Below are 16,104 nucleotides of genomic sequence, written 5' to 3'. Positions count from 1 at the left end.
AGGAGAATGCTAGGCCTATATTTCTTCATCCTCCCTTGAAATACAAAAAGCTGAATGCTCTCCTGCAGTCTAAGTATTTATCAGAAACAAGTCATAAGTATTTCTGAATAAGTATTCCTTGTACAAGTCTATTTGCCTAGTATCTCCTTCCTTGGCATGGGAGAACATTTTTGCTCCAGTGAGAAAAACAAACATTTCCCAGTCTCTGTCTGTCTTCTCTCCAGGAACATTCACTCCAGGTAATTATCAATTGAATTGGGGGTAGTTTGGGAGGCTTCCCTGGTCAAGATATTTGCAGCACACCAGTACTTTCTTCAGTGCCAGGCTGAATTTCTAGGCCTAGTGTCAGAAAGAAATATGGCCAATTATTTATCACGCCTAGAGAATAACCTGACATCAGAATCAGGGGATTTTAATATTTTAAAATGTTAGAAAAAGATAGTAACTAAGGGCAGGCAAACCCCACCATGCCCATACAGAACTAAGTGAAGTCAGGTGCAGAGTTCTGCTTCCCTGGTTCCTTTTGCAGGTTTGAGGACAAAGAAAACATTAAAATACAACCAATAATATGCTAGGAAATAGCTCGCCTATATTCCACCCCTTTAAGATTTGTCATTGATAAGTGGAAAGAGAAATGCAATCTGTTCACTTACCTTTTCCAAGTAGCTTTACTATTTAAAGGGTCCAGTTCCTTCCTGTCCCATTTGCATTCAAATTTGGTGTTAAACCAGCCCTGAAAGTACTATGGAAACTGGCACTGCTTTTCAGATATGGGGCAAGTTCTGCTTTAAGTTAAAGCTTTGTGCACACATCGATTCCAAATCCCCACCTCCCCAAAGGTGTTAACTTTATTTTATCCATCAAAATTGAAGATCCAATTGAAGACAAACAACAGTTCTGAAAGACAGGAAGGAAACAAAGGATCTCCTGCCTTCCCTAAGGAGAGGCTGTCTTTTCTGCAGCAGCAACGCTGAGAGCTAGGAGATACCTAAATAAATTGCTATTTGCAGTGAGTCATGGAGTCACTTGTCTTGTATTTAATAGGTGCAATGCAATTGGCACCCTGCAGGCCAAATCCTGGTCCCATTAAAGTCAGTAGGAGCTCTGGTCATTGGCTTCAATGAGACCAGGATCTGGCTCACAGGGTGCAAATACTATTTGTAAGTGAGGCCAACTTGGCAGTCACAGATGGACTCATCACTCAAACCAAGCCAGAAGAAAGGGACATGGGAAGAAAAGATGCCCTGGAAGTGAAGAGCGCCCCAACCTTTGCCCCAGTTTTAAGAGTCAGGAATCCTACTGAAGGTAGCAGCCAGATGCAGGCAAACAGGGAGGGAGCAGGAGGGAGAGAGACAGTAGGAGAAGCAAGAGGGGAATCTGTATTTGCTGCCTCACTCTTGATCCAGATACAGGTGAGCAGAGGGGAGAGAAGTTAGGAAAGCCACATTCATGCTTAGCCATGTTGGAAGGGTGCTAAGATTTTCGTCCGAAGCAGTGCTCACGCCGATCAAAGGGTTTTAAAATCCACCTCACTTCGCTGCCCTGGTCAGCTCCACAGGGCAGAGTTGCTTTTCGAAGGACTAGTTCTTGCTGTATTTTAAAGATGCTAACAGCCTAGATAGCCATAAAGTGAGCTAGAAACGGAATGAGTGGAGGATACGCTTGTCTGTGGATTTACTTCCCTTTCTAGGAAATCAGACAGAGATGAAGACCCCTTCGATCCTCTGGTCAGTCATCCTGTCAATGTAGGACTGTTCCTTACTGTGTATCTGCAGCGCTTCCTATAGGCTAGGGGTTTGTAGGCTGGATTACCTTGAACTTTGTAGGAAGTGGGCATCTTGTGGACCATGGAGGTGCGGGTCGCACTTCCGCAGGCAGCTAATAGTTAAAGGTAAAGGTGGTGTGGTCCTCAGATTTTTCCCGCAGGAGACAGACAATAACGCAACCAGTCCAGCTACTAGATGTACCAGAAATTCGAGCACCTAGTAAAGGTAACGCCACGTAAAGGGGTGTGGGAAGGTAGAAACTTCCGATGTTTATTGCACCTTGACTTTAGTCTAAGTCTTTCCACACCTCAAGGTGGGGCGGGGGGGGAAATCAAGCTGGTGACTAAACCTCTGCCCCGCCCTGGTTGAACAGAGCTCAGGTAATTGCACAAAAGGAAGACAAAGCTGTGGAACCGCTGCTCTTAATGCACCTGCTACCCAGGATTAATTCACTCACGCAGATCGAATTGTCCGATTACCCGCCCGGAGGCAGATTTTTGTATCCCAAAATCCTGCTGATTAAGAGGAACTTGATTTAGGGAGTGGATTTATCACTGGGAAGAAACTTTTCGAGCCAGTTGCGAAGATTTCCCCCCGCCCCCCAAGATGTTTCGGGAGAGGAAGTGTCTGTGTCAGATTCAACGCCTGTTGTTCATGGGATTTCTGATGCTGTTTGCCACGGTGGTGCTGAAATATTCCTCCTGGGAATGCAACTTCAGTGACCTTGGGAAGGAGACGGTGCATCTGAAGAGCGAGGGTTGCAAGGATCATCTCTACCAGTCTCTGAAGTTGTCTCCCAGGGGCCAGATCAACTGCTCTCGGATCATCAGAGGGGATGTGGAAGCAGTAGAGGAAGCTCTTTTGAGCAGGCTGACGACGAAAACCAAATCGGAGCCTTTAGCCCCGAAAGATTACGTGAACTTGACCAAGGACTGCACTCACTTTAAAACGCGCAGGAGGTTTGTTGAGTTCCCAATGAGCAAAGAGGAGGAAGATTTTCCTATTGCGTATTCCATGGTAGTGCATGAGAAGATTGACATGTTCGAAAGATTGTTAAGGTCCATCTACACGCCCCAGAATATATACTGTGTCCACGTAGATCTGAAATCCCCGCACGAATTCAAGGAGGCAGTCCGAGGGATCGCCTCGTGCTTCGAAAATGTCTTTGTGGCCACGAAACTGGAGAGAGTAGTGTACGCGTCCTGGTCCCGGGTCCAAGCGGACCTGAACTGCATGGAGGAGCTACTCAAGAGCAACGTGCCCTGGCGGTATCTCTTAAACACTTGCGGCACCGATTTCCCCATCAAAACCAACGCCGAGATTGTCCGAACCCTGAAGTTTCTAAATGGGAGAAACAATATGGAATCTGAGAAGCCCTCGTCGATCAAGGCGGCTCGCTGGAAGTACCACCACCACGTGGAGAACTCGGTGATCCGAACCACCACGGAGAAGAGCCTCCCGCCCCATGGCTCACCCATGTTCACGGGCAGTGCCTATATTGCGGTCACAAGGGACTTTGTTCAAGCCCTCTTTGAAAACCCGAGGGCGCAGCAGCTGCTGGAGTGGTCAAAAGATACTTATAGCCCAGATGAACATGTCTGGGCCACCCTCCACCGGCTGCCAGGCATGCCAGGATCGGTGCCTTACAACGATAAGTATGAGGTCTCTGATGTCAATGCTGTTGCTAGATTGGTGAAGTGGTCCTACCTGGAGGGCGATGTCAGCAAAGGGGCACCCTACCCACCATGTACGGGTGCCCACCGACGGGCCGTCTGTGTGTATGGGGCAGGTGATCTTCATTGGATGCTCCAAAACCATCATCTGCTAGCCAACAAGTTTGACCCAACTGTAGATGAAAACGCAATCCAGTGTCTGGAGGAATATCTACGTTACAAGTCGGTGTACGGGAAAGATCTCTGAGAGCATGTCCGGCCCGGCAAGGGGAAAACAAATCGGGAGAGCGACCTGTAAAGAACTTCACAAAAAAATGCTATGTAACATTTACACCGCACTTGGTTTTAACTCGCACTCTAAGCAAGCGGGGGGGGTTTGCTCTGCATACAGTACTTGTCACTGAACTGACAGACTTGAGACTATCACCGGTATTTTTCCTATGGTAAAAATCTCTTAATAGATGCTGTCTGAATTACACTGAAATCTCTCCAAGAGATTCTAAAACAGGAGTACTGAGTCAGATTCTGCTCCACCTTGAACAGAAAACCCCTAGTCGCCCTGTCCTTGCCTGACTGCTCAGGGGGGATTTCTAATAAAAGCCTTTTCATTTGAAGGAAACAAAAAGGAATTTGCTTATCACTTGGAATGTCTGTTTAATTTGCTTCCTCCATTCTACAGCTGAAGTTGCATTCTAAAGTAGTTATGCTTTTGTAGTTTATGCTATACAATAAGGACATTTCTACTGTAGAGAGGGAAATAAGATTTAACCTGGTTATCCAGGCGCAGTCATTTTCTTAGTGAAGTTTCTCTTCTGTGGGAACTGTATTATTCACACTATGTGGCTTGAGAGAGTAATACTCAGGACCTGCTTATTCTCAAATCCAGTCTGCAGGTAGTTAGTACTCAGTACCAGGATATGCTATCTAGAGTGAGGATTTGCCACAGAAAAAACGTTAACTGTAGAAATCTATGGATTTAAATGATGCTCTTTGCACCCATAGATGTATATAATGAGAACTGCAGTTCAGCAGGAGTATTCAGATGTGGAGTGCTTGTACAGTCCTCTGTTTCTGTGATAAAGTGATTGATCTGGAAGTTGCACATAAGGATCACATTCCATTCCACCCCATTGGTCTTGGAGAAAGAGCCCCCCACGTTTTTTTTAGGGGGGGGGCTAGTCACAAAAAAATTGCCACAACTTTTTTCTGCTTTGTGGTGAAAGTTTGGAAGAACTACTTTATCTGTAGACACGATTTCCTGGTACATTAACACACAACATGCATCTGACAAAGTGGTTATTCACCCACGAAAGCTCATGCTCCAAAATGTGTGTTAGTCTATAAGGTGCCACAGGATTCTTTGCTGCTAACGCACAACAGCAGCCTTAAAGATAAAATATCTTGAGGGATATTATAAACCTTAATCTTGTTTGAACAGTGTTTGTGCTTTGGTTAAAAAGCAGGCAGTAGGCTTACTGTGAATCAACATTTCTTTTGTTCCTGCTTCCCTTTATGTTCTGCTGTTTCCCTCTCTTTTCATTCTATGTTTTACTAATCTTTCACCTACACACTCCAAAGATAGAGATGAATTGGTTTCCTGGCATTTCCTTTTGTATGGTTAGCTACAAATGTCCATCCTGTGTGACTGTGTAAATTAGTTTTCTAGCTTCTTTTTTCCTGGTTCTGGCTTGTCAGTTGCTTATATTTAAAAATAAGAGGCGGGTAAATGAATCTTGAAAATATCGCCAAAGTTTTTTCCTGTGTAGAGTACAAAGAAAACCAGAGTGGAAGATTAAAAGTTTGGATCAGTTTATACAAGAGCACAAATGACTTTGTATACTTCACTTTCTTTGCCCCATGCTGTGCCTATGTGCCAGAGGTGGCTTTCCAAACACCATCCTTTCTACTACCTAACTCGATTGATCCAAGTGTGTCTTTTACTATCTAAACCAGTTTGGCTTGGTTTGTTTTAAACATGCCACTAACAAAAAGCTAACCAGAAGCTATGTTTTGTATATTTAATTTTCTTCTTTAGAGTTAAAAATGAAAATATAAAAACCCAGCTCCTTGGGTATTTTGTAACTTTTATGGCTTAATTGTTGTGAATGCATAGGACTGGGAGACTGGAGATCCAGGTTATGCTGACCTGCTGCATAACCAAAGCCATTTAACTTCTGTGCCTCCGTTTCATCATCTGCAAAACTAGGACAATAACCCTTAATTCCGGTGGTATTATGAGGCTAAATTCAGTGTGATTCTTGGATAAAAGGTGCTGTAAGTGAAAGTTACGGTCAAAGAGTACCCCAAGTCCCAGTTAGAATTAAGACAGCCAAGATTTCCCTGAAAAGCAGGGAGTTTGGCCCCCAATCTTAGTCAAATAACCAACCATTACTCAGCTCACCCCTTCCCTCTCTACAGCTTCTCTTGTAATGGATTGGGACTGGGGGGGGGAGGGGGAAGACATGTATTTTTATATTGAACCCACCCCAAGAGCTTTGCTAGCTAATCCAGGCAGCTTCCACGGGCCCAGCTGCTTTTCCCTCGGTGTCACCTTGAGCCAAAGCTCATTCTTCTTTGTACCATTACCCTGTACAGTACGTATCTATTTCACTAGTGCAGCAGTATAATACTGTGGCTGCCAACTGACTAGGGTGACCAGACAGCAACTGTGAAAAATCAGGACATGGGGTGGGGGGTAATTGGTGCCTACATGAGACAAAGCCCCAAATATCAGGACTGTCCCTATAAAAATCAGGACATCTGGTCACCCTATTTTACTCACAACTAAACCCATTCACTTCAATGGGACTACTCATGTGCTTCAAATTAGACATGGGCATAAATGTTTGCTCCATCAGTGGCTAAAACTGTATTTCTATTAAAAACTTTAGTGGCATAAAATTTGTCACTTACATACAAAATTGCCTCAGTATCAACAATGAGAAGTTATGGATATTTTCAGTGGTTAGCAAATGTATTGTGAATTTTTCATATTCACAGGGCAAATTTTCAGAATAAGAATCCTAAAGTTAAGTGCCTAAATTTGGTTTTAAAAGCCTAAGAGTGAGACTTTAAAAAGCATCTAAAATGAGTGTGGGGCACATGCCCCATTGATTTCATAGTGCAAACTCTGCCAAACATGCATAGCCTGATTAAGCATTTCAGGTTTCTTAACTTGTGAAGGTTCACTGTATCTGAGGGTGGTAATGTTTGCAAATATAGCAGGGACTATTTCCTTATCAATTTCATATGTGAGCTTGTGGTGTTCTCACAGAAGAATGTTAGTGAGACCCTGGGCTCTTTTTGAAGACATATGACCATTTTAAACCTGATTTATTTATTCTGGAGAAAAATCTCTACATAAAGTCTACTAACAATTAGGAAGCTAGAGAAACACAAGAAAAATAGCTGAACTGGATAAGACTGTAAAATAAGTAAAAAGCTAGAAACAAATTTTAAAAATCTTATTTGTTGAACACCTCCCTCCGCTTTCCTGCAGATAGTTTTGAAGGAACTAGGCTGACTGCTAGTATCTCACTTATCAATCCACAGTAGAAACTATGATTATTCAGTTGCCAAGGTATTTGCTAATTAAGTTGTCACCTCAACCGTATCCAAAGGATATGTGAGAAATGAGCATCTGTCCTTCAGGTTTTGGGAAGAGTGGAAATTTAGGGTTCATCTACTCTACAAACTGGAGCTAAAAGCGAGCCACGTGTGTTCTGACAGTTACACAAGCAGGCCTGGAATAACTTATGTAGGTCAGGTCCTCTGAACTAGGTACTCTGCCTCCAGAGGGTGAAGCTTCAAGACACTTGTTACCTGCCTCATTTCAGTATTGAGGATAAGCCTTATCTGCAGGAAGCATTTTGTACCTTACCCTTTTAGCCAGAAATACTATCACTAGCAAGCCCATAAAGATACATATATTAACACGATAGTCTGAATATTCCCTAGTCTGTCATATCTCAATACAATAGGCTTTGAGTATTCCATGATCCTATAGCATTCAAGTGTCCTATACACTTCCAGATCTGTTAGAGTAATTTATAATCCATTTGTAATCATTCTATACACATTTCGCCACTGCCACTTTTGCCTCCCCCTTTAGAGTTATATATATTGTCTCCAGAGAGCATTAATTTTTATTGTTTAAGGCACTTGGAAAGGCGTATGTTAGACTTGTTCTAGACCAGAATTTTATGGACTAATTAGCAGAAATAAGCATGCTGGTTTGGAGAAACTAAGAACTAACCCAAGCTTTTGTCCCAGGTTCAAAGCCAACCTTTTCTGAAATTTGGGAAAGACAGAATTTGCTTTCTCTTGTCCATTGCCACCTCCCTGTACCCCCAATCTCTGTGCTCCTTGCCATTGTTGGTTTCATCTGGAGGCAGAAACACTAAAATACTGTGAAGTTGCTTGTGTGTCATGTCTGTCCTGATTTATACCAGGAAGTGCTAAAGACCAGGTGTGCTACCAAGCTCTTTTAGGCCACAGAAATACAAATAAGCCATCCAATTGACACTGATAATGTGTAATAATTCTCTATTTTATGTGTGGCATAAAACATTTACAGTGCAATCTTGCTTCAACCTTTGTACTTTCTTTTGAGCTTCAGTGTTTAGAGTGATTTGGTGAAGGCATTTTTTTCTTCCTCACCCTTTCTGTGCCCTCATAACACTGCCAAAAACTGAGGAAAAAGTTTACCTTAATCCACCCTGAGGAAACTGATCAATAGATCTTCCACATTAACTCAGTGACATGGTGATTAGCCTGGTCTTACCAAGGAGCTGGACCATGAAATGTATTAAATGTAGCAATCAGGTATGCTGTAGGACTGGAATATTTAATTATAAACCTAATGAAACATTGAGAATTAAGTCAGCTTGGTTAATGTACCAGTCTTAACTGCAAGGAAGCAGAAATAGATCCTAGCCTAAACCTCAGGGCTAGACACTTGTGATAAACTAAACTCTTCCTAAAATTACAAGGGACCCTGCTTGTGCAAAACTGAGCACCACTACCATGGGCTCTGGATCAGCCCTTTGTGCAAAGTATACTGGTTAGTCAATAGCAGAGGTGGAAATAGAGCTCAGGAATTCTAGACTCTCCTTTTAGGCTTTGTGGCCTACAAAGATGCATTTACACAGCAAGGACCAAAATACACCCTCCTGCAGCAAGTCCCAGTCAACTGACTTGGGCTCACACTTGAGGTTAAAATTAGCAGCATAGATGTTTGGCTTGGGCTGGAGTGCAGGATCCAAGATACACCCCACCCCCTTGCTGGGTTTCATAGCCCACCCCAGGTAGGAACAGCTACACTACTTTTATCAGCTCTGGAGTGTGAGCCCAAGTCAGTTGACTTGAGCGCTGAGACTCGCTGCCACAGGGGTTTATTTTTGCAGTGTAGATGTACCCTAAGAAGTCTTCTTCAGCCTGGCAGTATTTTTGCCCCTCTTTGAAAATTCACCCTAGTCATCAGGCATGATAAAAATTAAGACTTTACTCATTTCTAAGTTAGGATTCCCATAATTTATGTGGCATATAAATGTCATTTTATTTTTGACCATGTGTGGTGGTATGAAGATTATATAGAAATTCACACAGGCTAACTGACATAACTCAATCAGATGGCTTCATCTCCTGTAACTAATTCAGCCACCTCAATCTCAGGCTGCGATAAATGGGGGAGGGGGTAGCTCCCTTCTATGAACACCCAGTCAGCAGCTATAAAATCCTTCTTATGAGCAGTTCCTTAACTGCTCTACCTATAAAGGGTTAAAAAGTCTCACTGCTATGCATAGGTAAATGGAAATGAGTGGGCTACTGGCCAAAAGAGCCAATGGGAAGGCTAGAACATTTTAAAATTGAAAAACCACTCCCCTTTGACTTGTCTGCCTCTCTCTGGGAAAGCAGAGAGACTAGAGCTGTGCAGCAAGAAGCTTGGGCCAGGTATGAAAAAATCATCAGTTACATACCTAGAAACTACTTGTTTAAAACCTCAGATATGTAAGTAGATCAGGAAATGTCTAAGAAGATGCGATTAGGTTTATCTCTTATTTCTTTTTGGCTTGTGGATTCCTCTATGCTAACCCAGGTGCTTTTGTTTTGCTTGTAACCTTTAAGCTGGACCTCAAGAAACTATTCTTGATGGTTAATCCTTATAGTTGCTTTTTTAAAATCTAGCAATAGCCTGAGTTCCCAGATGTATTTCCTTGCCTTTTTTTTAAAATATAAAATTTACCTTAAGAACAGAATTGGATGTGTGTGTCTTAAGAGGTTTGTGCACATGTTTAATTAGCTGGTGACAACAGCAGATTTTCCCCCACCCCCTTTCTCAGCTCTTCCCCAGAGGGAGTGTGTATGAAAGGGCTGAGGGTACCCCACAGGAAGGAATGCCCAAGCGTACCTTCCTGGGCTCTCAAAGGGGTTCTGCACTTGGGTGGTGGCAGCATCTACCAATCCAAGGTCACAGAAAAGCTGTAACCTTGGGAATTTAATACAAGCCTGGAGTGGCCTGTATTAATTTTTAGAATCCTTGCAGGTCCCCCACTTTCTGCACTTGAAGTCCCAGAGTGGGGAACTAGTCGTGACGCAGGCCGCCTTTCAGAGTTTTATATCCATTACGTCATATTACATGACAGCATAATCAGCACACACCACTGAGCTTCAACAGGCTTTGGATCAGAACCTAGACCCTGAGCTGTTGAAAGAGGAAATCTGTTTACCCAGGATGTCTCAGAGAAATAACTTAAGCCCAGAGGTACTTAATAGCAATGACTGCTTATTACGTGAATGCCTTATTTAATTGGATGGCACACTACCCTTTGCCCCACTGACTTCTAGGATATTAGATTCTATGGAAGTTGCCTGTCATTTGGAGAAGCAGTTTGCCACTTCCATATCCAAGGTTCTCGTGGAGATACAGAAGGAAAGACTATCTAGTTCCTGTTTGGCCATTACTCACCATTTAATTCAAAAATATTTGAGTTTAAAAAGGAGCATCTTGCTGCCAATTTCTTTTTAACTCAGACACATGCATTCTTTTCAGAGTTGAGTTAGTTTCTTATGGAAAGACAAGAGTTTTAATGCCAGAGATGAGCAAAGACCAATATTCTGACTGGGAAGTGTGAAAGGGAAAAGAGGATTTCTGTGCAGTTTGGTTAAGAGACAGAGCAAGAAACAGGCCAACTTTAACCCTAATAACACGAGATTTGTAGAAGTGGGGTTTGTGCAAGTGAGTGGAAAAGAACAGAGAGGTTGTTTTGACCTTGTGTTAAGAAAAAATGGAATGCAGACTATAGCAGAAATTGTTGAGAGAAATAAGATAAAGAAGGAATATGTATAAACAACATGCAGCTGCTGCTCATTATTGTCTGTAAACAAGGTATAAATGTTGGATCTAATTGTTGATTTGAGAGAGACCTGCCCAGGTGGGGGAAAACCCTGTGTCCTAGTGCACTCTCCCTCTATGCAATTGCTACAGAATAAAGTGTATCTGACTTCCTGCACCCAACATTAGAGTGAATTCTTTTCTTCCCTGACATGACAAAATGTTCTTAACAGCTCCATTCAAAAAACATTAGAATGATCAGATTTATGAACCAAGGCATACATACCAAACCAGCAGTTCCACTCTCGATTAGTTAAGGACATTACAAATAGAATAGTACTCAGCTCTTATCTAGATCCACAGAAGGTCAGAATCATCATATTCCTTTAAACTTGGGGAAACCAAGGCACAAAGACATGCTGTGACTTTACCCTAGGACACCCAGCAAGCCAGTGGCAATCTCATGACTAGAAACCAAGTCTCCTGAGTCCCAGTCCAGTAGTTCACCCATGAGCCCAGACATGTAACCTACCTATACCTCCATAAATGAGTTCAAACCTCAGACTGTCCAAAACATTAATGATGGAAATTTAATTGTTTATATATAGAAGTATTAATGCCAGAAACCTTGTCAGTTACTCATCCAGTCAAGGAACACACATACATTGTGACTGATATCTACAAACGCTAACAAACACTTTCCATTTTGAGTATCACATGCCGGCAATCAACTGCTTACAAAAAATCTACTGCCCAAGAATGATGTAAATTAACTCTCTGGCTAATAATATGAAACAAATCTGAGGAAGCCCATTTGTTCTCAAACTGAAAAAGGCAAAAGTTGATGAATAAGTGATTCATGATTGTTCACCTGAATCTACCTAAGACAAGCAAAACAGATATATTGACTATTTGTGGTTACTGAAGATCCCCTGGCACTCTGCAAGAATCAAAGAATTAGCATCAGAGAACTGATTAGATTCCAACATTTGACTTACTTAAGGAGGGATAGCTCAGTGGTTTGAGCATTGGCCTGCTAAACCCGGAGTTGTGAGTTCAATCCTTGAGGGGGCCATTTGGGGATTGGACCTGCTTTGAGCAGGGGGTTGGACTAGATGATCTCCTGAGGTCCCTTATGATCTAAGATACTGTTCTATAAGCTCCTCTAGCTTTCCCTGGAAAATACTGACATAGGACCCAGTCCTGCATAGAGCACCATGCTGCCCCTGCATCCATTGAGAGTCCCACTAAACCCAATGAACTTCCATACAACAATTTGTCTTTGCAGCACTCCACCAAGAATCAGGGCCTTAGCACAGCTGTTCTTCTGGATAGAAGTACATTAGACATTTGCCAATAATCTTTTAGAGGAGACACATTTATTGGCTAATTCTGATTCTGACAACTGAGATGCAACTCAGCTGGCTTTAGTGTCACATTTTAAATCAAGTTGTTTTCAGTTATCTTCACAAAAGGTACTTGATGTGAACTATAGTCAGTAATGAACAGCGACCACAGACACCTGCAGGGAATGTTAGCAAAGCTTCCACAGTCATCCCTTCTTTCCCTACTCAGAGATTGGTCAGCATAAGCAGCTGTTTTCCAAGATCCTACTTTTACATGTGCGTATGTAAGCAAGAGAAATATTATAACAGAAAATGAAGATCAAATTAAAATATATTAAGAGGAATAAACCACAAACAGACCTGGGGCAAGAAACACAATAGACCACTAGGAAAATCTGCAGACTTAGCGCTGAGGCAAATGTGGGGAAACTGTGTGATCATCTCCTTTCTCATCTGACTACGGCAGCATTTACTAGCTGTGAGAGAACAGCTGGGGAGATAGCAGAATACCACACACTTCCCTTAAACATTTGTAGAATGCAGATGCTGTGAAAAGCAGAAGAAAAAGCATAAAATATCTTACCCCTCTAAGACCCTGCCACAAAGAAAAGACACATTTCTGCAAAGGTCCCAAAATAAGGTGGGGGAGGGGGGGGTTTCTTGTCCCACTACAATAAGCAAAACCACCTACTTACTATCTAACATCAAGCCAGCATGTAGCCTTCCTACAGACATATATACCCCACACCTCTCCAGGGAAACAGCTGCCTGCTGCTAACAAGACTGACTAGCCTTCTTACAAGGAACACCTGCACAGCCACCCATCAACATTAGCAGACTGCAGAAGTACTTAGCTCTTCAGTAGGGGAATTTGAACCCTTTCCTCACCAGAAACTGTGAGTGGACTTTTATCCTGTCACACTCAATCCTATCAATCACATAAATGAGCCGCTATACATTTCTAAAATACTCATAGCCCTTCTGCCTAGACTTTGCAGAAATCACTGACTTCTTTCAGCAACACAAGGGGAAACCTCTTGTGGGACTCTACTAATAATAGAGCTTTGGGGGCGGGGAAACTCTCCCATATGTGCTGGACACTTGAATTCAGTTATCTGGAAGAGAAATTTCATGAACATGCCCTGCCAGAAGCATGAGGGCCCATTAAGTCATTCCGGCTGTATCAGCAGCTATTGTTAGGTGGGGGTCAATAATTTAATATATTGTCATTTGCAGACCCATTTTGACTGAGAAGAATCTAAGTAACAGCAAGTGACATGTCCTCAGTGGGATGGAGCATGACAGAAGCAAGTTGTGTTTTAATATAAAATGGAGAAAATGACTTTTGCTTTAAAAAAGAACAACCATCACGTCCTCTGTGACAAGCTGGTCCCAGCTTCTGTTTTGTTGCATAATACTAACTCAGTTTCACAGATGCTGCTTTGAGAATTTATTTGACAGGCCATCTTTGGATGGACTGTGGTATGAAAGATTAAAGTGTTTGTTATTGTTTCTATAGATTCAGTTTACCTGCGTACACGTAATTACCTAGGGCTGCTGGTGCGTAACTGGTAAGTGAAATAATATAAAGATGCAGGAGAAATGGCCAACTATCCAAGACTTCTTATACTTAGTGTAAGTTGCAGATAAGATACACTCATTTTGCACATGAGGCAATGAGCTTAACTCCACCAAGTATAGCATTTCTTCACATAGGTCTTCATCTCATCCATATCAATGGGGAAATTTCCCACAGGTCCATGCTCTATCTTTGACAAATTTTCTACTTTTCCTGTGCCAGTCAATTTGTCTGTCTTGAGCAATAGACTGGCACAGCTTATATTGTACCGTGTTCCCCATTTGATGGGCGGTAAGTAAAATTCCATTGAGACAAGGGAGGGATACAAAGGGAAGAAAAAGAAAGTCAGAAAGGAAGGCCACAAAGCAGAGGGGGAAAAAAAAGAGAAATACTATTGAAAAGCAGCTGTTACTCGGAGATAGATCCAAGCCATTCCAGGGAAGTTAGGGGTATGGCCGAGAGCATTAGAACACCTTAACAGATTTCATACACAATCAAGACAACAAAGACCCCCCCCCCATTTTCAAATTTCAGTACCCTGGGCACAATGCTCCAGTGCCTTGGACTGTGTGTCTTTAATATACCTGTGCAAAGTAGCTGGCAAACACCGCCTCCACTGGGAATGGAGAATGCCCCTCTTCCCCGGAGGGCCCCGAGACATCACCCTTACAGTTTCTTTCACTGTGACATGTTGCATCTGGCAGCAACATGAATGCTGTATAGGAACATGCCATTGCAAACCATTTTCTAGGACGGGCAGGCCTGCTATTGCAGCGCAGTTTGTTAGGCCTTGGTACAATATATATGTTCAGCAGAAGTGTTATGTGAAGGACAGTCCTGGTCCCATTTGAACAACACAGTGGAATGGTATCTGCCATACACATTATGATATCGACAGCACCTCATAGCTTATATCTGAAAAATAATCTAGGTGGCAGATCCTATTAGCCCACACGGGCGACTCAGGAGCTAGAAGGGGTTGGCATTTTCAGACACCTGAAAAAAGTATAGGTTTCCCAGGAAACACAGCAGGGATTGTGCAGGGACCAACAAATCTTTCCGAGTGGTGGATACTTTCTCCTGAATGAGCTTCCGTTAAAAGCCAAATTAGCTTTAAAAGGAGAGTGGGAGCCTTCATCCTCAGGTGGCATGTGCATATGATTTCATGGGTCTCACAAAATACACGGGACTAGCTGAGTTTTAAAATGCTACCACTGTATTTTAATTATGTCATCCCATATAAAGTTTTGTTTGTGTTGGCAAAGAGTGCAAAGGTTGAACTAGTTTATTTTACTACAGCACGCAGCAGTCTTCTCTTAGTTCAATTTTAGCTGCCGTGTGTCTGTTTTTAAAGCTCTAGGACATATTCAGTGTATCAATTCATTGTCTGTATCACACCTCTTATCACAGCTGGATCCTCAGTCTATACTCTATGACAGTTCTTCTCTGTCCCAGACTCAGCTGCTACCACCCCAGGCAGGTGCATAGCCTGAGGGAGTGTCTGGGAATGGGTAGAGAAAAGAGGAAAGTTATGATCTGGAGGAGGTGGGGAGGAGGGCTCACAGAAAGAGGCAGGCAAAAAGTTTCAGTATTTGTTTCATGCTAGAGTCTGGCCCTGGCTCCAGTTCCCACAGACCAGAACCACTCCCCCATGTTCCTCAGTACAAGGTGCCTAAGAAGCCACTCAGTCCCCATGAGAACTATTCTTCCCCACGTATCATTCACATGGGGATTAGCCAGTTTCCTAAGGATTAAAAGTGCTGTGAGAATAAATCTTAAAAAACAAAACAAAACAAAAAAAACCCCAAAATAACAATGAGAGAATGTTTGGCAGCTGGTGGAAACACAATAAGTAATAGATCAATTGGGGAGGATGAAAGTGAAATGCGAGCCTTAGCCAATTAGAACCAGTTTCTTGCCTTCCCATATTGGCAAAAAATCCAGGCAAAAGTAGCCAAGCTTAACATCTTTTATGTTAGTTGGGTGCTGGAACACTTTCTTGTTTGGCCTGGGAACAGAACCAGAACCTGTTTGTTAACATCTATTGCTTTTGTGTAAGCTCTAAATGTGAAACAAAGCAGGACAGAGTCTAATAATGAAACACTTTTTTTTTTTGGCCACCACAACGGTCAAAATCTAAGAGCTGTGAGCAGGTAATCACCTGCCCTTGAATGGAACTAAGTTCAGAGGAAGAGGGTCTCCATTTGCAGCAAACAATGTAGTCAACAAATTTTAACCCCTTTTCCAATTCCCAAATGATCTGCAAACAGACTTTGATATTTACTGGAAAAAAATAGTAATCTGTAATTATTGTAGGCATAACTTGTGACCATATTTCAGCCTGTGAATATCTTGTCACTACTACTGCCTTAACTAGTTGGTATTTGCTAGTCACACAGTGTCACTG

At 42.5% G+C, this 16,104-nt stretch overlaps 1 protein-coding gene across 1 annotated transcript; it reads left to right on the top strand.

The window, feature by feature from the left end:
* Window positions 1-2,372: 2,372 nt before the first annotated feature.
* On the top strand, window positions 2,373-3,708 carry GCNT3 (glucosaminyl (N-acetyl) transferase 3, mucin type). Its single transcript, XM_032798529.2, has one exon. It carries the CDS (start codon window positions 2,373-2,375, stop codon window positions 3,684-3,686), a length of 1,314 nt encoding a protein of 437 aa, XP_032654420.1. The 3' UTR covers window positions 3,687-3,708.
* The last annotated feature ends 12,396 nt before the right edge of the window (window positions 3,709-16,104 follow it).

Source organism: Chelonoidis abingdonii, chromosome 9 (genome assembly GCF_003597395.2).
Source record: "Chelonoidis abingdonii isolate Lonesome George chromosome 9, CheloAbing_2.0, whole genome shotgun sequence".
In the NCBI taxonomy this organism is placed as follows: Eukaryota; Metazoa; Chordata; order Testudines; family Testudinidae; genus Chelonoidis; species Chelonoidis abingdonii.
The sequence above is the reverse complement of the archived record's forward strand: the minus strand, read 5'-3'. Positions and strand labels throughout refer to the sequence as shown.